Source organism: Leucoraja erinacea, chromosome 33 (genome assembly GCF_028641065.1).
Source record: "Leucoraja erinacea ecotype New England chromosome 33, Leri_hhj_1, whole genome shotgun sequence".
Taxonomy (NCBI): Eukaryota; Metazoa; Chordata; class Chondrichthyes; order Rajiformes; family Rajidae; genus Leucoraja; species Leucoraja erinaceus.
The window spans coordinates 19,282,568-19,306,572 of NC_073409.1; the positions used below are offsets into that span (position 1 = coordinate 19,282,568).

General features: G+C 41.1%; 1 protein-coding gene across 3 annotated transcripts in view; it reads left to right on the plus strand.

The window, feature by feature from the left end:
- Window positions 1–315: 315 nt before the first annotated feature.
- The window catches only part of LOC129712777 (monoacylglycerol lipase ABHD2-like), a 74,836-nt gene continuing 51,146 nt past the window's right edge, over window positions 316–24,005 (plus strand). Inside the window, exons 1-4 of one of the 3 annotated variants that reach the window (XM_055661506.1) lie at window positions 316–382; window positions 7,680–7,737; window positions 15,545–15,643; window positions 17,231–17,450. In XM_055661506.1, coding sequence (XP_055517481.1) covers window positions 17,248–17,450 — 203 coding nt within the window. In that variant the 5' untranslated portion in view covers window positions 316–382; window positions 7,680–7,737; window positions 15,545–15,643; window positions 17,231–17,247. Of the gene's footprint in view, window positions 383–7,679; window positions 7,738–7,766; window positions 7,994–15,544; window positions 15,644–17,230; window positions 17,451–24,005 lie in introns of those variants that run through there. The other 2 variants (XM_055661507.1, XM_055661505.1) reach the window with 2 other exon arrangements.

The following is a 24,005-nucleotide window of genomic DNA, read 5'->3' on the forward strand; positions in this document are numbered from 1 at the left end:
CTCAATGACTATATGACTATGATTATATGAGTATATGACTATGACTGTTCCAGTTTTCCAGTATCCACAATACAAACTGAGTGCCAGCGACCGCACCTCATCTCCCATTGGTTGCTCGCGCCGTCCGTCAGGTGATATCACTGGGCGGGTTAGACCAATGGGAGAGAGGCAGAGGGGCGGGACCTGCATCTGTGACGGAGGATGCCAGGAAACTCGGCGGCGGCCGGACGGGCAGCTGCTCCAGCCAATGGAGAGCGGCGCCAGGGGCGGGACTAGGCGCCGCGTTGGCCAATGGGAGCCGGGTCTGCGCGAGGGGGCGGGGCGTTGCCGGGGGGGAGGAGACGCAGGCGCAGCGCGGGTGAAGGCACCGGTCGCAGAGGAGGTGAGCGCCGGGTGGGGTGTGAGGGTGAGGAGGGGGAAGGGAGGAAGAGGGGAGGGTGGAAGGGGGAAAGGGGGAAAGGGAAGGAGCGATGATGATGTGGGGGGATCGGTGGGTGGGCGGGCGTGAAGCGGGTCGTGTAGCTTCGGGGCCAGGGGCGAGGCGAGGCGCCGGCCTCTCCTCCTTCACCCGCCGGACGGCCTTTCCCTCTCCCTCTCTCTACTCTTCCCCCTCTCCCCCCCCCCCCCCCCCTCCCACTCCTCCATCCTCACCCCTCTGTCTCTCTTCCTTCTCGCACAACCTCCTCCCCCCCCCATCTCCCACTTTTCTCCATCCCCTGCTCCCCATCCTCCTCCCTTCTTCCCCCTCTCACCTCCACCTCCTCTCCCCCACTGCCCCTTTCCCAACTCCTTTTACCCTTCCTCATCTCTTTTTGCATTTCCACCACCATCTCCTCATCTACTCTTACATCTCCCCCTCACTTCCATCCATCTCCCCCACCACCACATTCACCCCCCCCCCCCCCCCCTAACATGACACCCCCCCGCCCCACCCAGGACAATGCCCACCTGCTCCACCCCATCATCTCACCCACTCATCTCTCGACTGCTTCCCAGCACTCTGGGAGCCGTGGGCAATCTCCCTCTGCGTGCAGGAGGAAGCACAGGCCACAGGCCGCCCTGCGCTCCCCTGTACTTTTGGTCTGTTTGATGCACTAATTGTATTTTTGTTAGTGTAAGCTTTGCTGTGAACAATTATTTTGTACTGGACTTTTCAGAAAGCAGGAAATGAGAACTATCCTCAAAGGTTGTCTTACCGTCAGGAGAATTTCCCCATTTTTACAACATCCTCATTAACTGTGCTCTCAGTCATTAGTTGAGGAGCATGTTCCATTAAAGCCAATATTCCTGATATTCCAAGTATTACTGTATAACCACCTATTCCATTGCACTTGACCTTATTCATTTCTATGGAGCCAAGGACAGAATGATAAGTTGTCAACCTGGGATCTCTGTCCTTTCTTCACCAGTCATAGAATCACAGAGTGATACAGCGTGAAACCAGGCCCTTCGGCCCAACTTGCCCCAGCTGCACTCGTCCCATCTGCCTGCGTTTGGGTCATATCTCTCAAACTGTCCTATCCATGTACCAAACCTGTCCAATCCAGTCTCTCGTTACTTCCAACTCGTGAGGATAGTTGATGTTCCACAGTGGACTTGCCTTCCCTCTTATCTGATTGAGTTCTTCCTACCAAAATGAAGATATCTCCTCTCAAAGTTCTCATGACACCTACTTTTAATTCAACCTTTGGGGACAGTTTTAGATTCTTGCTTTCTGAAACGCACAATGCAAAATAACTGTTTACTAAAAAAACATAAATATTCGCTATATTGTAGATTGTTGGCATTTATTTGAAAGTAATTGAATTGTATTAGTGATGCAACACATGCTAGGTATTCTATCCCCCTTTGGATACGGCCTTACGATCAAAGGAATCTTGTATTTGTTCATTGTGACAGAATGGAATACATGATGATGTGTTTAAACAAACTTGGATAACAGAATGGACAGCTTGAGTGATAGTTTTTTTATGTTTTAAATATTTTGCTTATGGCATGAAATCAAAGGTACTGGATATCAGATGCTCCAAATAAACAGAGACCTATATAAGGTAGACAAAGATGCTGGAGAAACTCAGTGGGTGAGGCACCATCTATGGAACGAAGGAAATAGGCAATGTTTCGGGTTGAAACCCTTCTTCAGACTTCGTGTTTTTCCAGCATTTTTGTCTACCTTCGATTTTCTGGCATCTGCAGTTCCTTCTTAAACAGAGACCTATATAAGACTGGCTCAGTTGCCCTTGTTTGCACAAAACACTCTCATTTAACATTTTTCCTATTTCTTTCGTCACTTCCTATGGCAGATAACTGATGAGAAATAGATACTGTACAAGATACTGAAGTTAAAAGAAACAGAGAGCAGCTGGAGGAACCCAACTGTCAGGCAGTGCCTGTGGAGAGAAATGGACAGTTGACGTTTTAGGTTGAAACCCCTTCCGCTAGGCTAAGAGTAGAGGGGGTAGTACCCAGGGTGTGTGAAACCTAGTGACAGTGGATGTAGGTGAGGAGGGATTGGCAGATAAGTGAGGTGGGGAGGGAAGGGTGGGGATAGCAGCAACAGAGGCTGGGAGGTGACAAGTGGAGAACATCAGAGTGCAGATCCTGGAATCTGATAGGAAAGAACGGAGAAGAATGGAACTGAATGAAGGATGGTGACAGTTGGGAGCAAAAGAGAGAGTCGAGAGGTGAGCAGTATTGTGAAAGGAGGCTCAGCGGGAGAGGCATGTGTATCTGGAGGGGAGTAAACAGGGTGAAGGGGGTTATAATGTGAAGATGGGCATGTAATAAGAGGACCCGGGTAAATAGCAAGTGAGACAGGGGCAGTGGGGGGTGTCACTTAACTGTATATTGGAGAACTCTGTGTTCATGCCATATAGAATACCCAGGGAAATTCAGAATTAAAGGACGTTCTTTTAGGTAGGAAATGAGGGGAAATGCATCAGAGGATGATGAATCTGGAATTATTTGCCGCAGAAGGCTGTCAAGGCCAAGTCAGTGGATATTTTTAAGGCATAGACATAGATAGATAGACTTGATTACAGATGTCAGAGGTGATGGGGAGAAGGCAGGAAAATGGGGTCAGGTGGGGGTGATAAATCAGCCTTGATTGGATGGCAGAGTAGACTTGATGGGCTGAATGGCCTAATTCTACTCCTATTATGTACGACTTTATGGATTATGGGATGCTGTTCCTCCTGGTTTACATTTCATCACACCTGGTAGTGGTGGAGACTGAGGGAAGGGGAATTAAAATGACTGGCAACTGGGAGATGCAGATGACCACAGTGGCTGACTGAGCACAGGGAATCCCCACAGCGGTCACCTAGTCTTCATGAGGTATCTCCAATCTAAGGGAGGCCACATCAAGAGAGATAAGAAATGTATAAACTCGTGTAAAGGGACTAAAAGTGAATAATCAGCTTATTTATCACATTTGCAATAAAGTGTTATTTTGATTAATATAAACAAAAAAATAGGTGCAGGAGCAGGCCATTCGGCTCTTCGAGCCAGCACCGACATTCTATATGATCATGGATGATCATCTAAAATCAGTACCCCATTCCTGCTTTTTCCCCATATGCCTTGATTCCTTTAGCCTTAAGAGCTAAATCGAATCTCTTGAAAACATCCAATGAATTGGCCTCCACTGCCTTCAGTGGCAGAGAATTCCACAGATTCACAACTCTCTGGGTAAAAATGTTTTTCCTCATCTCAGTCCTAAATGGCCTACCCCTTATTCTTAAACTGTGACCCCTGGTTCTGGACTCCCTCGACATTGGGTAAAATTTCCCTGCATCTAGCCTGTACAATCCTTTAAGAATTTTGTATGTCTCTGTAAGATCCCCTCTTATCCTTCTAAATTACAGTGAATACAAGCCCAGTCGACCCATTCTTTCAGGATATGTCAGTCCTGCCATCCCGGGAATTAACCTGGTGAACCTATGCTGCACTCCCTCAATAGCAATAATGTCCTTCCTCAAATTAGAAGACCAAAATTGCAAACAATACTCAAGGTGTGGTCTCACTAGGGCCATGTACAACTGCAGCAGGATCTCCTTGCTCCTAAACTCAAATCCTCTCGCAATGAAGGCCAACTTGTCAGGCCTCGTTGAACCTCTCCTTTTCCTAATCTGACACCATTCAGATAATAATCTGCCTTCCTGTTCTTGTGGATAAATGTGGATACCTAGCATTTATCCACATACTGCATCTGCCAAGCATCTGTCCACTCACCCAACCAATCCAAGTCACCATGCAGCCTCACAGCATCCTCATCGCAGCTCATACTGCCACCCAGCTTTGTGTCATCCGCAAACTTGGAGATGTCACATTTAATTCCCTTGTCTAAATCAATAAAATATATTGTAAATAACGGGTTATCTATCCTAGCCAATTCCCGTCTCATACCTTCAAAGTCTCCTTTCTTTGAGATTGCCACGTGGAAAACGTAGAGCAAGGTTTAGGAGCATCTGCTGTAAAATTATTAACTGCATTGTATCAACAAAATGGCACTTGGTGTACATGGCATTGAATTTATGGCATCGCTTATTTCATTCTTGAGATGTAGGCGTTGCAAACAAGGCTAACATTAAAGCCTGTTCTGAGATGTCCTTGAGAAGGTGATGACAAGACTTGTTTTTGATATTTCAAATCCAAAATATTTTGAATTACTGGGTAGAATTTTACTGTGATTGTCTCTGCAGTTTGTAGACGCTGTGCTCATAATGACAGTCGTGTAGGTGATGTTTTAACTGCAATCATAGCTCAAATGGTTTCACCCATCATGTAAATCCTTTTGTGTGATCTGACCTGAAAACTGTTTTACTGCATATTCTTCATTGTGATACATTCATAATTAGAATGTTTACTATGGGAATGTTAACTTGAGATAAATGCTGGCAGAATGGATTTAAAAGTGTCCTTCGACCAGTTTACTCTTTGAATTATTTTTATTAAAATACAAAGCAACGAATATTCTGTTTCACAGAGGATTGAAAATTGTAGAGACGAGTTTCTTTTGATGCTCGGTGGGTTGAGCTCCAATGTTTTTTCTTTTATTTATTTAGCACCCTGTATTACTATTTGTCCCTGGATCACTGCCATCGTACAAACTAGTTTCATCCACTAGTGTTCTATTAGTCATCAGTGGCTGTTCTTCTTTGTTTCTTATGTAAAAATGTCTTGTCCACTGAGCTTGAGAATTCAATATTTTACAGTCAGGAACACCTTATTCTGCTTTAATCTAGATTTTCTTGCAGTTTCCTAAGAGCAAAGAAAAAAAAAGATAATAGCGACTGTTTTACTGTCTTTCACATCTTCTGAAGTGTTCATTTAAGTGCTATGTAAAATACGCTGCTGGCTAGCCCAGTATCTGCATTTGCCATTAGCTATTCCACGTGTGTAAGCAAAACAACCTGAATGGTCTCGAACCGAAATGTCACCTATTCCTTTTCTCCAGAGATGCAGCCTAACCTGCTGAGTTACTCCAGTATTTTGTGTCTATCAACCTGAACCTTCAACCTGCAATGTCCCACAAGACAGGGTGAGCTGAGAGGTGACTTGGCCTTGGGAGGCCAATTGTACCATTGGCCTCGGAAGTCCATTGAGGCTCTATCCTAGAACACCATGACAGCTTTAGATGATCACTGCTGTAAAACGAGCTCTGATCAGAAAATTTTGTTCCATTGTCTGTTTTTTGTCTGCTGGCAAATCTTTCGACCAATACGTCTGACCCTAATTTTCACTAAGCACTTATGTCTAGTTACAGTTCCATTTCCATTTCTAATCTATATTTTGTCTTTTTTGTGAGATAACAGCATGTCAGATGACTTTGTAGCCGTTCCATGTTGCGAAACGACAATTTCTTGTTTTGAAGCCAATTAATTAAAAATGCGTAGCCTTAGGCACTCTATCTAGTCTGTGTTTGCGCCATAGTTTTAAAGGTTAGGTCACCATTTCTCAGATTACAGTTGTGAAATTTCCAGTTGGTCTTACCAAATGAAATTGGAAATTAGATACGCCTTGGAATTATTCAAAAGCATCTATTGATAATGATTAGGTTATATTTCACTGCACTAATTTTTTCAATGAGATTTCCATATGTTGACTAATTACTGTTATATCATTGTTGCAGGAAATTCCTGATTTGTATGTGTTGTCCGTAGTTTAATTGATACTCCGGTATGACCACAGTGTAGCAAATCACCTTTGTTGCTGATTTGGTGAATATGTTGAAGATGCAAACCTTGTAGCATAGTGTTAAGACAAATTGCTTCGTAGTTCAATGTAGAAATTAATAGCTAAGAACGAAAACAAAGGTGTGTTGAATTACTAGTGAGAGAAATACATGCATTTCCATGGGCTAAATTGGCCTCTATTTAAAATGTCAGCTTTTTATTTAATTTTCATTATATCTTGCTTACAATTCTGTGCAAGTAACTATGCCAAAATGAACACTCAATATAAAAGTAAAACTTTTACTGATCTAGAGTCTGAAGAAGGGTCTCGACCCAAAACGCCACCCATTCCTTCTCTCCAGAGATGCTGCCTGACCCGCTGGTTACTCCAGCATTTTGTGTCTACCTTCGATTTAAACCAGCATCTGCAGCATCTTTCCTACACATAGAATCCAGATTTATGGGGTTAGGAGTGTAGCTCCTAAAGTATATTAATTTTATAATCATAGAAAAACAAGTCTTTGAAATTTTGATTTTGGGTTAATCACACCCAAATTTAAATAGAATTTTACGAAACTTGCATGTTCACATGTTTTTGGTGATTTCATGTCAGTTTTGGAATTCCGAAATGGATGTCCTTTGACAACCATATTGCTAAAAACATCAAATCTCTGTGATCCGATTTGCCATTTATTTATCTATCAAATGGCTTTGGATTGTTCCTTGTAGACTTTCTGATCTGAAGCTTCAAATAAAACATAGTGGTAAAAAAGAAATCTAAACGTGGATTTTTACAGTCGATAACTTGGGTTTGCTTGTCAAATTGGCCTGCGGCATATAGAACAGCTTCATCTTTCAGACATTTTAGATTTTACTTTTGGTTTTTGAGCTGTGTTCTTAAAGAAATATCTTTGATTTATAAAGTTTAGATTGGAAATTCCTCTGAGACCAGAATTAGTGGAGAGAAAGAAACTCCTCGGATGTTGTTTTGTTTCTTCTTGAAAGGTTTTTGGGTGAATATCTTTTGTGTACAACTAATAGTGGAATGTAAGAGAATGATCAGACAACTTGGCTGTTGTTGATAAACGAATGCATGTTACAAACTGTAGAAGAGCACATGCAACTTGTATTAATATTCTGCTTGTGGTTTCTTGAAACTTATTTCCAAAAGCAAGATCACTTTCTTGGGATTTTAAACCTTCAAGTCACTAGTTTGGCACCTGGCATATTTTAACAAACTTTAGGAGTAGTGAGAAGAGTTTGCAGTTTTATTAAAATGGTACCATATTTGGTGAGAGGTTAAACTATAAATGTTCTCCATCATGCTGAGAATGGTAATGAGATTTTCAAAAGTTGGTCACATCATGGAAGGTTTTGATTTGAGTGAATGAGCACAATATGGTTCCTTAGGCAGGAGGGGCAATCAATACAAGCAAGAAAAAGATTTAGATTCTAATACATGGTCATTGACCTTAAACCTAAATTCTGTTTTTCTCTTGACAGATGCCGTCTGACCTTCCAAATATACCAAGAGGATTCAGTTTTGCATCAAAGATTTTAGGTATTTTTCAAAGAAACTAGATTGGAGCTGCTGATTTTTATTTTTAAACAAAAGTTAGGATCTTGAGTTCACTGCCTGAAAGGATGCCTCAGGCATATTTGGTGGTGCATTACAGGATAGAACTGAGTAGAAGTGGGATGGGGAAGAAATGAGAGCTATGGAAGGAACAAACAGGGCTGTGGAAAGCTCATTCAAAAAGGAAGATGTGCAGTCGGCTTAATGATCACCACTTGTCCTGTTCTGTGATGTAACCAAGGTAACTTAAGAAGGGGAGTGTTTTATGAATCTACTGTGATTGTCTGGTGAGGGGATTTATTTGACATGATGAGAGGCTTGTTTGCTTTTTTTTAATGCTAAAGGTGCAGCTGTTGGAACTGGGCTGTCTCTTGGGTAGTTTCAATTCTCTTGCACCATGTGTGTAATTTGGAAATATATAGCATAATTGCCTTTGGGTTCTGCCTCACCAGAAGCATCTCGGCTTGACATCCCCACAAGAATATTGCAAACAATAATCAACATTGGAGTAAACCTCCCCAGCGCATTCATCTCCAGTCTCAATGGCATTGTTACCTACAAATCATTCTGACTCTGATAAACTTAATGCAGATATTAACATCCATAATCTCATGTATAAAATTATTGTAAATGTCTTGGAAGTCTTTTGGTAAAGATTTATCGGACTATTACTTGGAATGACAGGTTTGTTTTAATGAATAAAGATGAGTAAATCTAGGCTATGTGTTTGAAAGAGTATGAGGTAATTTGAATGAAATGTATATGATTCTGAAAGGGTGGATGTTCCCGATGTTGGGGGAGTCCAGAACCCAGAACCAAGGGCCACAGTTTAAGAATAAGGAGTAAGCCATTTAGAACGGAGACAAGGAAACACTTTTTCTCACAGAGAGTTGTGAGTGTGTGGAATTCTCTGCCTCAGAGGTCGGTGGAGGCAGGTTCTCTGGATGCTTTCAAGAGAGCTGGATAGTGCTCTTAAAAATAGAGTGGATATGGGGATCAGGGGATATGGGGAAAAGGCAGGAATGGGGTACTGATTGGGGATGATCAGCCATGATCACATTGAATGGCGGTGCTGGCTCGAAGTGCCGAATGACCTACTCCTGCACCTATTGTCTATTGAGAAAGGCTGTGTCCTCGTGTGAAAGAATCTAGAATTGAAGTCATGGCACCATTTATTTCCAAAGGCCATGTGTCATTGGAGCCCTCCTCTTCAAAGGCGGGTGGAAACAGAGTCATGAATATTTTTTAAACAGACGTAAAGGTTATGGCAGGTAGATGTAAATGCAGTATTGAGGTCAGTTCTACCATTATTTACTGTGGCAAAGGGGTTCAGTGGCTGATGTTCGGGCTCTCAGCTATTGGATACAAGATCAATTCTGATTTAGTTGGAAGACCGAAAGAAGAAGTCACTTGAGATTTGACAAGCAACAATAATGAAGAACCTGTTCTGTGGATAGACACATAGTTGGAGTAATAGATTACCTTAGAGATACCGCATGGAAACAGGCCCCTCAGCCCACCCAGTCCATGCCGACCATCATTTGTCCATTCACACTAGTTCTGTGTTATCACTTTGTCATCCACTCCCGACACACTAGGGGCAATTGACCTACAAACAGGCACGTCATTGGGATGTGGGAAGAAACCGGAACATCCGGAGGAAACCCACACAGTCACAGAGAACATGCAAACTCCACACAGCATCTGAGATCAAGGTTGAACCCAGGTCTCAGGCGCTGAACCTAGGTCTCAGCTGCGTCACTGTTAAGAATGAAGGAAAGTTCATCAACCTCTAAAGGTGTTCCTGAAGAGACTACTGGTTACTGAGTAGATGAACAGCCTGGATGTAAAAAGAATTGGGGTTAATGTACAAGGTAAATTCAAGCATGTGATTTGATATCACCAAAATTTAGAAATGGGAGCATGAGTGGGGAGGTGGAGTTTGGAGAGGGAAAGGAAAAACTGCTCAATAATTGTGTAAGAAAGCAAGAAGATATCCACAAACTTGCAGCGTGGCTGGGCTGTTGTTTGCTGTTAAAAACGTGAAATACATTTTACATTTAAGAATGGGAAAAGTGAAATACTCTTTACACGGTGAGTGCATAATGGATGATATCGGTGATGCCGTTATTGGAAAAAATATATATTTTTCTCATGGGAAAGTAGAATTAAGAAAAACAACATGCTTATTTGTAAAATTACATGTTGGTGTAACACAAATATTGTAGCTTTTGGTTCCAAGGAGAGCGTGCAATCAGTGGAAAAGTGGTAGTAAAGACTTAATGGAATGTTACCAGGGATGGAGGGGTGTAGTTACAAAATTGTTTGGCAAATTTGGAGTTTATGCTTTAGCTAATGTGGGAAACACTGTTGGATTAAGTTGCAGTAATAGTTTTGACATTTCAGAAATGTCCCATTTGGTTATCTGTGAAGTCTTTATATTCAAGTATTTTACTGAGTGTGAAAAAAAAATGAGAACCCTCGGCATGAATGGCAAGTGTTGCAATGTCAATGTTGGCAGTTTTCTTATTAAAGTCATTTTTTCTGAGAAGCTCCTCAAATTTTCATTGTTAAATTACTGAAGCTTGAATTTGGTGGTTTTGGAACTATTCGATGATGATCTCTTGGCAGTTTGCATCGTTGCTCAATGGCAGATACAAAAATAATCGGACTATGACTTGCTCTTGAAGTTCTGAGAATGCTGCTGCAGTCAAGCTGATAAGTATCTTAATTTATATGTATCAATAGTTATTTTTTAAATCTGCTGTGCAACTTTCACAACTTCATCCTTCAGATAAAATAAGACAAAGTGATGGAGTAATTCGGCGAGTCAGGCAGCATCTTTGGAGAACACAGGTGATGTTTCGGGTCAGGGCCCTTATTCAGGCCCTCCTTGCGTCTGAAGAAGGGTCTCAACCCGAAACGTCACCTATCCATATTATCCTTATCCAAACACATTTTATTGCATGCTATCCAGTCAGCAGAAAGACTATACATTATTACAATCATGCTGTCCAGTGTACAGATACAGGAAAAACAAAATAACGTTTAGTGCAAGATAAGTCCAACAAAATCCAGTTATAGATAGTCTGACTGCTTCCAATGGGATAGATGGTAGCTCGGGACTGCTCTCCAGTTGGTGATAAGATGGATCAGTTGCCTGATAACACTGGGAAGAAACTGAATCTGGAAGTATGCGTTTTTAGGGTTCTGTTCCTGTTGCCAGATAGGTGAGGAGGAATTGTCCTTGATTATGCTGGTAGCCTTGCCGAGGCAACATTAAGTGTAGATGTAGTCAATGGAATGGAGGTTGGTTTGTGTGATGGTCTGTGCTGTGTCCACAATTCTTTGTAATTTCTTGCTGTCTTGGATGGGGAGCTGTTCCAAAACCATGCAGTAATACATCCCGATAGAATGCTTTCTATGGCGCATCTGTTGGTGAGAATTGTCTGGGACCTGCCAAATTTCCAAAGCCTTCTGAGGAAATAGAGGCGTCGATGGGCTTTCTTGGCTATTGTTTCAATCTGGCTTGTCCAGGACAAGTTGCTGGTGTTATTTACTTCTTGAAACTTGAAACTTTCAAAATCCTCTACTTTGGTGCTGTCATTGTATACCAGGATATATATACACTGCTTCACATCCTGAAGTCGAACACAATCTTCTTTCTCTTGCTGACATTGAGAAGGTTGTTTACTTGACACCAGGGTGCAAGGTTCTCAGTCTCCTTCCGGTACTCTGTCTTGTAATTATTTGATATTCGGCCCACTACGGTGGCGTCGTCCACAAATTTGTAAATTGAGAAGGATGGCCATTAGCATCACTGATAAATGGGTTAAAATGTGTATAAACAAGAATGTACATTGGTAACAAGATGCTGCTACAATGAGGGAACGTATGGCTGCTATGCAGAAAGTTAGTTTGAAAGATTGAGTAAAAGGCATTTATACAGATTCTGGGATCAATATTACCAGTTATATGGATATAAATAACCTGCCTACAGAAAATAACAAGCATGAGTAGAAGCCAATAATAAAATAACACAATGAAATTAAATTTGCTAAAATGTAATTATTTTGTTGCTAGGGAGATCATTAGAATTTACAAGGGGCATTAGGAATAAGTGTATTGATTGATCAAGGTATCCATATACAGAAAGCAAAAGAGTTGCGATATTGGCTTTACAGTGAAAACTCATGGGCATGTAATGTTTAACTCCATGGCAATTGAGCAGAATCTTTATCAACATTTAAAAGAAAAGTGGGGACATTTTGTAGGATGTGTGGAAATGGATGGAAAGTGGGATTAGAATAGCTATTCCAGCAGAAACACCATCACAGAAGGTGACACTAATGTGTTTTCCATTGGTATTTTGGTTTTTATGCACAACTTTAACTTCTGCATTTTACTTCTGCATTTTAAATTGTTGTCCCGTCTGTGAGTCACATGTTCTGGCAGTTGTGTCTACACACCCATGAATTTCGAAATAAAGTATTAGTAATCGACAAATTGGGACACGTGATGGAAATAACATCACACTGTTGTTTGAATAGAAATTACTCTGGTTCTTAAAACAGCTTTGAGTGTAAATAGAATATCCTAATATAGCAAGCACAGCATTAAAAATTATGTTTGATCAATACACCATTCCAAAGCATAACATGCAGATCCAGTATTTGGGGTTGTAACTTGACAAACATGCTGTCCTGAAGATGAGGTAATAGAGTTTATGGAATATTCATTTGAGAGTTTTAGTGTATCTACCAGGAGCTGATGAAACATAAACAGTCACAGTTGTTAGGAGAAACAAAGTCACTTGATTTAATAGACACTCCAAATGCTGGAGTAACTCAGTGGGCCAGGCAGCATCTCTAAAGAAAATGGATAGGTAAAGTTTTGGGTTGGGACTCTTCTTCCGACTTAATTAATATTTTACTTAATTTGATGATTGGCGATGCAAATTCATCCTGGTGTTCAAAAATTTGGGGTTTTAAAAATTTATTGAATCCTATTTCCAATAATCTTTCACTATGCTTCCTCTTTCGATATACGCATTTAATTAGACATGGACAATTTAACCATATAACCATATAACAATTACAGCACGGAAACAGGCCATCTCGGCCCTACAAGTCCATGCCGAACAAATTTTTTTTTCCCCTTAGTCCCACCTGCCTGCACTCGTACCATAACCCTCCATTCCCTTCTCATCCATATGCCTATCCAATTTATTTTTAAATGATACCAATGAACCTGCCTCCACCACTTCCACTGGGAGCTCATTCCACACCGCCACCACTCTCTGCGTAAAGAAGTTCCCCCTCATATTACCCCTAAACTTCTGTCCCTTAATTCTGAAGTCATGTCCTCTTGTTTGAATCTTCCCTATTCTCAAAGGGAAAAGCTTGTCCACATCAACTCTGTCTATTCCTCTCATCATTTTAAAGACCTCTATCAGGTCCCCCCTTAACCTTCTGCGCTCCAGAGAATAAAGCCCTAACTTATTCAACCTATCTCTGTAACTTAGTTGTTGAAACCCAGGCAACATTCTAGTAAATCTCCTCTGTACTCTCTCTATTTTGTTGACATCCTTCCTATAATTTGGCGACCAAAATTGTACACCATACTCCAGATTTGGTCTCACCAATGCCTTGTACAATTTTAACATTACATCCCAGCTTCTATACTCAATGCTTGTTCAGAGGAAACTGACGCTTGTTATAAAGATTGCATCGCTTACATTTAGTTTTCATCACATATTTTATAACCACACATGAGGTTCAATAAGCTGATATAGATTCCTTTTTATGATTATGATTAATCTGACATCCGCAAATCGTTTTAATTGCACAATTGCAACCCCGATCAAATCAATGTTTCAGTATCTCGTATCACCATGTTAGTCAGCTATTTGGTTGTTAACAGACTGTCATGGTTGATGGAAATCAAAATAATACTGCAGATGCTGGAAACCTAAAATTAAAAAGACAAATGCAGGAAAAACGCACAAGGTCAGGCAACATCTGCAGAGAAAATTGGTTGTGACCCGATGCTGTAAGCCATGGAAATGGAATGCAAGAAATATGTTATTATTTACAAACTAATCAAGGGGTTTAAAACTTTTTTTTAAAAAAACATGGAATTAAAATTGGGTTGTCAGTGAGAGGTACTTGTCTGGAAGTTTCCTATTTCTTCTCTGCTCTTCTTTCCTGTGCTCCGAGTGAGCACCATAAACTACTTGGCTTCAAGGATCAACTCCTGCCTTTCTTTCCTAATATCTCAGAAACCCATGGCATTTAAAGTTTATCTTGTAGTATGTGCTATTATAAGTAGAAAAGTGTAAGGCAGATTGAAAGAAGATCTAATGGTCCTTATGATGTCTTCTGCAATATTCCTAAAAGGTTGTCCAAAAGTTGATCTCGTAGTTAGCTACTGGATCTTGCTATGTTACTATGCATATCACATTCATTTGCAGCAGTTGTATTTATTGGATGTGGAGGAATCTGAAACACCTCTGCATATTTGCAGGTCTATCTTTGCTCACTTACAGTGTAGTGTGTGTATTCCAATGAATGCTGCTCTTGAACGAGTTTCTTGTTTATAAAGGAAATTATTTGATATTGAGATGAATTACCACCAAAATAAATGAAGGTGGATAATGAGTGGATGTTTAATTATTATACAGGAGGAAGAAAATAAGAAAGAAGGACACTTCTGTGAGCTAATGGAGAAAGTGTCTGAGAACTAGCCAGGAGAAACGCATGGGCTGCTGTCAGAGGAAACTTGCCCATTCCTAAAGTCGTACAGAACAGAAATCGGGCCTTGGACTCACCAAGTCCATGCCGATCTTCACTATTAGTGCAAATACCATTTTATTCTCCCCACATTCTCACTGATGTTGTTCTTGTATGTCCTGTGGTCCGTTAATGGTTCTTTCTTCCCAGTTTCTTTGATTACAATTTATGTTGCATGAGAGATATGCTAACTTGGCTCAATCGTGCTGTGCAACCCACCAGCCTTGCTTTATATGTTGAAGTCGTTACCCTCTGTAGCTCTACCTTCCTCACTTCATCTACCTTTATGAACATCACCTTTGTTCTGTCTTAAGCTTCCCATGCGTCTGCTATACGCATGAATTACCCTAAATAGCAAGCTCAATATCGTAATCATTTACTGATTTATTTTTGTATTGATTAATGACTATTTCATGTTTAAATCTGTTCAACTTCCTTGTTCCCCTGTCCTGCAGCCTCTTGCAATATCTCCTGCCAGCACACCTTGCAAGACATGCCTCTCATCTCTGTAGTGTTAGGTATCTTAACTCCACACCATTGACCTCCCCCCCCCTCCCTTGTCACATTTATTTACACTTAAAATCCGGCTTTATTAGCTGCTTTTCACTAGTTCTGCTAACTCCCCCGATGCTACTATCTAAATGTGACTTCAACGTAAAGCACTGAGCTATTGTAAGGCCACCATGTGAATGCATTGCTATTGTTAGATGGCCATAAATATAGCTTGTTATATAATGGCTACATTTGGAAGCTGATCGGATAATTGAGAGTTAAAAATAGCAATGTCAATCAATTCAGTGAAGAAGTGGATGATGGATTATCTTTGTTCAGTTTTGGATGAATCATGATTATTTTTCAAGAGGTGCACGTGGTATGTATTGGTCTTAGTGGTGGCTTGTTACGATGTAAATTGTGGAGAAATGTAATTAATTTACAGCATCTTTTTAACCCCATGCCATTTGATGCCGATACATTTATTAAAGTAGTGTTTGTTTTAACAGGTTGCCAATCAGAAAACCAAATCTTGTTACGTAAATAGAACCATTTCCCACCTCTACTCTGACTGAATTTGCTTTTGATCAGAACAAATAACTTAATTGGTAAGTTTATATTCATTTTTAATTTCCTTCATATCATTTCGCTATGGTGTACAAGTGGATTATAGTGATTCTGGGAAAAGTGGGTTTTAGATTACCCCTCCTCTGCTGTTCCAATCCCTTCCCATGCTTGAACTAACCCGGGATGTGGTTTTCCTAAAAATATTTTGTGCTTGTTTTTTAATTAAAAAAACGTAAGAATCTAATGCGGCAGAACATAAGAAAGACAAGTTTTAGTTTCTTGGAACTCTAAAGATTAGTCGGGGAAATGTCGGAGACCCTACATCTAGAAAGAATTAGACTTGTCTTAATGGACAAACAAGAACTTTTTGTCAAAATATGGGCTCCATTCATTAACTATTTGAAGGGATAGACTGGCCCGGCACGAAAACCCCTGAAGCTTGAACTCGGGATTAGATGAAAAGTTATACTTTATAATCTACGAACTTATCTCCAGTGACGTATTATAAGTAATTAATTCCACCTTTTCTCTTTTTTGATATTTGTAATTATTTTTTCTCTTTCTCTTTCTATCTATATTAAAAAAAACACTAGAAGCAGAATTAATCGACAATTGAACATTTTAATAATGTATGTGATGTATATGAAAAGTTTTTTTTACTATAATATGTAACTATACTTTACCAAAATATGTTTGCTTCTAATAAAAAAATATATTTAAAAAATAAATAAATAAAGATTAGTCGGAAGCAGGCACTAAAAACAAAGTGCATTTTATTACTTTAGACTTTAGAGATACAGCGAGGAAACAGGCCCTTCAGCCCATCGAATTATCCTACACACTAGGGACAATTTATCCTTCACACTAGGGACAATTTACAGATTTAATGTCGCTAGGACTTTGGAGTGTGGGAGGAAATGCGAGGGAGCACATGGAGCAAAGCCACGCGGTAACAGGGAGAAAGTATAAACTCCCTACCGACAGCACCCTGTAGTCAGGATTGACTCTGTCTCCCTGGAGCTGTGAACCAACAACTCTACCACTGCACCACTTTGTCGCTCTTATGTGAGTCGAGGTGGACACTGCTGTGACTCAGCAATTTACAGTGCAAAAAATTATAGTTGCAAACACTTGGAGTTTACTATAGCTATCACTGTGTTGTGCACAAGTCTGCGAATATATATTTAAATGTTCCCATTTCTCTTGAAGATTGACTCGTTTTGCAATATATATGTGTATGGAAAATTCCAATTGTGTATAGAGCGAGGGAGCATTAAATCCAACTGCTTACTCTGTAGTCGTTTCCTACCGGGACCTAAATATTCATATTTCACTCTTCCCGCCCCATAAATCACTTCCAGGGAACTATTATGTGTCAACTAACACAAAGTGGATTGATTTGAATTGTGCGCAGACAAAAATGCTGGAGAAACTCACCAGGTGAGGCAACATCTACGGAGCGTAGGAAATAGGTGACGTTTCGGGTCGAGACCCTTCTTCAGACTGAGTTGTGCAATCATCAATTTTGTACACAAAGTCATGTTGCCTGTGTATTTCTAAGCATTGAACCTTTTCATTTATGTTACTGACCATATTATATGCTGACTATTTTTTTTCCCCCTTGAAAGAGAACTTACAGGTAACAATGGCAGACTCCGAAAGTGTGAGGATTGCTCCGGAAATGCCGGCCATGTTTGATGGGATGAAGCTGGCAGCAGTCGCTGCAGTGTTGTACATCATTGTAAGATGCCTGAATCTCAAGAGCCCAACTGCTTCTCCAGACCTGACATTCCAGGACACTCCGCTAACTCGATTTCTGCTGAAATCATGCCCACTGCTGACCAAAGAGTAAGTAAATTAATTGACTCTCTGCGATATATATATATATATATAGGTGCACAGCAATTATGTGTTGCTGAAGACTCAATGTTGCATTTGAAAGGCTCATCAAAGCACATCTTTGAGTGAGACAAAAATGCTGGAGAAACTCAGCGGGTGCAGCAGCATCTATGGAGCGAAACGTTGCCCATTTCCTTCGCTCAAAGATGCTGCTGCACCCGCTGAGTTTCTCCAGCATTTTTTTCTACCTTCGATTTTCCAGTATCTGCAGTTCCTTCTTAAACACATCTGTGAGTTTTTGCTGTAAGGAAATTCTTATTAAATTGCCACCAACTTAGTTCTAATAATGCTGGTACCCAGTGATTGTCATAATTAATCTCAATTCGGATGTAGAACAGGTTTACCAAAATGCTGCCTGGCTGATGTGGTATCAGCTAAACAGACTTAGATTGGTTTCTCTGAAGTGGTAGAGGTTCAATGGAGACCGGTTTGAAGTATATAGATAGGGTATACAGTCAGACCTTTTGCGTAGGAAGGAACTATCTGCAGTTTAAACCGAAGATAGACACAAACATGCTGGAATAACTCAGCGGGACAGGAAGCGTCTCTGGAGAGGAGGATTGGGCGACGTTTTGGGTCGAGATGCTTCTTTAGATCTTTTTCCCCAGAATGGAAATGTCAACGATTAGAGGTCATAGCTTGAAGGTGAGAAGGGCAAAGTTGCGAGGTGAGTTTTTAAAAAACAGACCTGTGGTGGGTACCTGGAAAGCGCTGCCATGGGTGGTGATGGAGGCAGATACGACAGGCTTTTAGATAGGCACATTGACATGCAGGTATATGGATTTCAAGCAGAGATATAGATCACAGGCAGAGGTAATGAGTTTAATGGCATTGTGTTTGGCTCTGACATTGTGGGCCAACGGACCTACTAATCTTAATAATGCCTATTTCTGCACATTCCAAGTTAGTGACTATGTACAAATGTTGACTATTCACTGTTATTGCTACACTGCCCAACACTTTTCACAAGCAAATGGGACTAGTCAGCAGTGTGCGAATTTTAAAAGCCACATGCGACATTCTTGAAGCAAAATGAACAGGAATAGTAAATTCTGCACAAATGATATTTATTGTCTGTACCACTTTATCAGAATGATAATAATTTTTCCAAATTGCCGTTTCTGGTTCATATATTTTTTTGTTAAAACTGGAAAACTACAAGGCTAAATGTAAAATACTGGAGTTATAATCTAAATCATGAACAGTAAAATGTTGACTTTCATTTATACATGTAAAGAGAGTAGTTTTGAGATTGAAGTATAACCTCATTAGAACTACAGATAGACACAAAATGCTGGAGTAACTCAGCGGGACAGGCAGCAGAGAAGGAATGGGTGATGTTTCAGGTCGACGCCCTTCTTCAGACTGACGGGGGGGGGGGGGGGGGGGGGGGGGGGGGGGGGGGGGGTGGGGGGGGGGGGGATAGATCAGGAAGAAGTGTGAAAACAGGGCAAAGGGAATGGAGATCAAGGAATATTTAGAATAGATCATGGGAGAAGGTAACAACAAAGCAAACAGATAAAATGTAGTCGGGGAGAGTAAGGATGGTCGGAGAACTGGGAAGGGGGATGGATGGAGAGAGGGAAAGCAAGGGTTACGAAGTTAGAGAAGTCGATGTTCATCCAGGTGGGGTGTAAGCTGCCCAAGTGAAATATGTGGTGCTGTTCCTCCAATTTTCACTGGGCCTCACTCTATGGAGGAGGCCCAGGACAGAAAGGTCAGTGTGTTAAAGTGTCCAGCAACTGGGAGATCAGGTAAGTTCAGATGGACCGAGCAGAGATGTTCAGCGAAACGATCGCCGAGCCTGGGCTTGGTCTCGCCGATATCCAGGAGTCCACACGAGGAACAGCAGATACAGTAGATGAGGTTGGAGGAGGTGCAAGTGAACCACTGCCTCGCCTAAAAAAGACTGTTGTGGACCTTGGACAGTCGAGAGGGAAGGTGTGGGGTCAGGAAAAAGTACCTGGGGAGGAGGTGGTTTGGGTGTGAAGGGACGAGTTGACCAGGGAGTTGCAGAGGGAAAGGTCTTTGCGGAAAGGGGTGGAGAGGGGAACATGGGGCTAGTGGTGGGATCCCGTTGGTGGTGGCGATAATGTTGACGGATCATATGCTGTTCGTTAGAACTATTGTTGATCTGAGGCCTCCTCGCAATTTACTCCTTTTTACTCACATTTTCCAGAACCTCTTTGGAGAATGGTTCGTAAATTTTGTCCAACTTTGGTATGTCCAGATGAAAGCCTGCACAATTGTTGTCCGGTGATCTTGTAGAGTAATTGTATAATCCGGTGTTAGATATTGATAATGGAAACACATTCTTTTGACATGAGGGAACTTGGTTTTTCCACCAGTTATACAAATCATTTTTCATTTAGGGGCTATTAACATTTCTGTACAACATAAAAACTTGCATTTGGGACCATTTAATGTCTATGTTTATAGATTTTTCATAAAAACAGATGATAGAACACACCAAACCTCCCCCTCAACCTTTTTTGCCAGGAATGTTTTTATTTAATAAATCTCAAGATTTTATCTACTTAATTTATATTCTAGCTTTTTAATAATCATAAAAGGTTGCTGTTATTAGTTATAAATTAAAGTCTTTAATATAGTAGCATTTAAATTTATTCTACCCATCATCTCTCCCTTATTCGGTTCCACTTATGGCTTTCGATACTTAGCAGAATCCAGACTGTAGACTTTTGTAGTCTCCACTTGTCACCTTCCAGCCTCTCTCTGCCTCCATCCCTCCTCTCCTCCAATATTGCTCCATCTGCTCATCGTATTCCCCCCCCCTCATCTGTTTCTACTTACCAGCTCCTGCGTCAAACCCCCCCCCCCCCCCCCCCCCCCCCCCCCCACCCCCAGCCTCTTCCTCTCCCCCCCCCCCCTGAATCCTGATGCAGTCAACTATCCCTCTGAATCCTGATGCAGTCAACTATCCCTCTGTCTCCACAGATGCAAACCATACTCTCGTTGTTCCACCAGCAGACCTTATTTTGCATTGCCTTGCTTTTTGTTTAGTTAAATCATTACTTATCAAGAAAAGTCTGAATGTTGACCTTTTATTCGCGATTAGTTTTAATGTTAGTTGGCTTTGTCGAGATGGACAAAATTGGCTAATCATTTTTCAATGCAGTTAAACATTGTTTTTAAAGAGATCATCTCTTAAATTGAAGCAAAAAAAAGTTGAGTAACTGGTCGCCTTTTGAATTAGACGTGGCTCTTTGTACGATTAAAATCCGTGTGGACAGAATAAATCATCTGATGTCCAGTGAATTAGTTTGAAGTGGAGAGAAAGGCAAATGTTGTCAGATACGCAGTCCACAGCAACTTTGCTTGAATTGCCCTGAGGATGCTCAAAGGAATAATGTTGGCCAGAGCGCGCATAAACTACTGACTTTTGCATAATGCAAAATGGTATCTTCTCCTAGGAATAGACATGTTAGTCAACCACGCAGTCATTCCACTTGGGCCGTTTATACAGTGCCGCACAGACAAGCTAATCTCTTATGTGTTCTGGAAGAATGTTCACCACTAGAGCAATACTGATCCTGTGCTTTTCCAAGCTGGTACAGATATCCATCTTGTGCCTCGTGTTTCTTTTCTACCAATGAACATTTTGAGATTATGTCCCATGAATTCATAAAGTAAACATTTAAAACTGCCAATTTATTGAAACATTGTCCAAATTGTAATTTACTATCCCAATGATGTTTGGGATATTGCTATTTTTACCGGCAATCCTGTGAAATAATCAAGGTGGGAATGGCCATTTGTAAGTCAGAATGAGTGGCTTTGGTTCATAAGCTTCCTCTACCATCAATCCTTTGATAAAGGTCCTGGCACCCATCAGACTTTCTTCTCTTTGCAATAATAGACATAAGGAAAAAAATGATGTGCGTGAACTACTTGCCCTAACCACTTCCTCCCCAGGTACTTTGTCCTGCAGCCATGGGAGATTTACACCTGTCCATATACCTGCTCCCTCATATTGATCCAGGGATCCCAGCAGTCCTTTCAGGTGAGAGGTTCATGTGTACCTCCTCCAACCTCATCTGCTGCATTCGGTGCTCCTGATGTGGCCTCCTTTACATTGGTGAGACATTGCATAGACTGGCCAACCGTTTCACCAAACACCTGCTTGGTCAGCTGGATATCCCGGCTGCTATTTTAAGCACTCTTCACCATTACTGACTGTTTGTTCCGGGGCCTCCTCCATTGCCAGAGTGAGGCCACACACAGACCAGCAAGGAACAGCACCTTGTATTCTGCTTGGGTTTCTTACGATCCAATGGTACGAACATTGACTTCTCCAATTTTTGGTAACTGATCTACCAACACTCCTCACTAACCCCTCTCCCTCCAATTTTCCCCTGTGCCCCACCTGGATGCACACCCATTTCTCCCATCCCCCTTCTCCCGGTCCACTTCCACTGGCTTTATGCCTCTTCTATCCTCATCTCATACTTTTTGTCTTTTCATCTCTGTCCAACCATTTGCTAATCAAAAATCCCCCTTGCCTATATCCCCCTATTACTTGCTAGAATTTTCCCTGCCCCCACTTCTCATTCAGCTTTCTCCCCCAACCACCATGCCTGTCCCACTGTGTCACTCCAGCACTGTCTTTTTTGTGAGCCAGCAGCTGCAGTTCCTCATGTCTACAATAGATATGAGGAGTTTGTCATGGTAAATTGTGTATCAACAGCCATGCTATATTGCTCTGTGGAAATGACAATTGTTCATTGACACTAAGAGTGGGCTTGTACACTCTGGAGTTTAGAAGGATGAGATGGCATCTCATTGAAACATATAAGATTGTTAAGGACTTGGACACACTAGAGGCAGGAAACATGTTCCCGATGTTGGGGGAATCCAGAACCAGGGGCCACAGTTTAAGAATAAAGAGTAAACCATTTAGAACAGAGATGAGGAAACACTTTTTCACACAGAGACTGGTGAGTCTGTGGAATTCTCTGCCTCAGAGGGCGGTGGAGGCAGGTTCTCTGGATGCTTCCAAGAGAGAGCTAGATAGGGCTCTTAAAGATGGCGGAGGCAGGGGATATGGGGAGAAGGCAGGAACAGGGTACTGATTGGGGATGATCAACCATGATCACATTGAATGGTGGTGCTGGCTCGAAGGGCCAAATGGCCAAATGGCACCTAATGTCTATTGTCTATTTATTGCTCTGATAATACAACTCCTTTCTCAAGGGCCTTTGATACAGGAAAACACTTACTGAAAGCATAGGCAAACATTGTCTTTGATATTGAGGATAAAGTTAGGTGGAAAAAGTGCATATGGAAGGATTAATGACGGGGAGATTTAGGGAGGAAATACCAGGGAATAGTATTTGATGACCAATGGTGGAGCAAAACAAGTACAGGAAGAACAAAAGACTAGAAAGATCTGGGAGGTTTATGGACTGGAGAACATTCTAGAAATAGATGGGATTAGCATAAAGGTCATGATAAAATAATTCCAATGAACACTCAGGCCAGAAAATGCCATATTGAAAGAATGAGCCCAAAGAATCAACTCTTCCAAGAAATAAGTTCATGATTAAAATTGAGGTAAAAATCAACTCCCAAGTCACTTTATTAAGCTCAATTGAAATCTTTTAAAAAGTGCTTTGAGACAAGCTATTGTCATGGATTGAACCGTCTCTGCTAAATAAATGTTAGTTATCTAGGCGTGGTGGGAGAAACTTGGCAGACATAAATAGATTGAATTTCATTTGCCCGACTGGGTCAGGAATTGGATTGCATTCACTTGACTGGACTCTGGAGTTTAAATCCTGCACAGAATCTCAGCCAATTTCTGAAGTATATTTAACTGGGAGGAGAGAAGATTTGTCATCTTGCATGGGAAGTTTAACACATGTTTCTGTGGATCAAACAGTTTGTTTTGTTTCTTCAGTTTGTTGGAGCTGTTCTGCTTAAATTTCACAAGAAAGAGGATTCCTGTGGCAATCAATCAGCTGTGCTTTTAACGCTTGCAAAACCATTTCTGCTTATGGTTGCAAAACCATTTCTGCTTATGGTTGGAATTTTAGTGAAAATATTCACATGTAATGTGTAGCATTGATCCTTTCTTCACATTATTTCCTGCTTTATTGGGTCTTCCATGTTTTGGATTTACTACAGATTTGGGCATGAAATCTGGATTAATTTGACAGAGTGAGTGCTGCATTATTGGAGGTGTCATCTTTAGGGTGGAATATTAAATCTGTTCAGGGATTCAAAAGATCTCTTGGCACTATTTGAAAGTCAGGGCAGTTCAGCCAGTGCTCTGGCTAACATTTATTAAAGGTGACATCAACCTAAGCAGCTTAACTTGTTATTTTCACCCCATTAGCTACAAAAGAACTGTGGCTACCTCATTTGGCCTGTTTCAGAAACTAATATGTCTTCTTTGAAGCACTTTTGGTGAACATCAAAGGTATATGGACTTAGAACAGTACAACTTAGGAACGGGTCCTTCTGCCAACAATGTGCTGAATA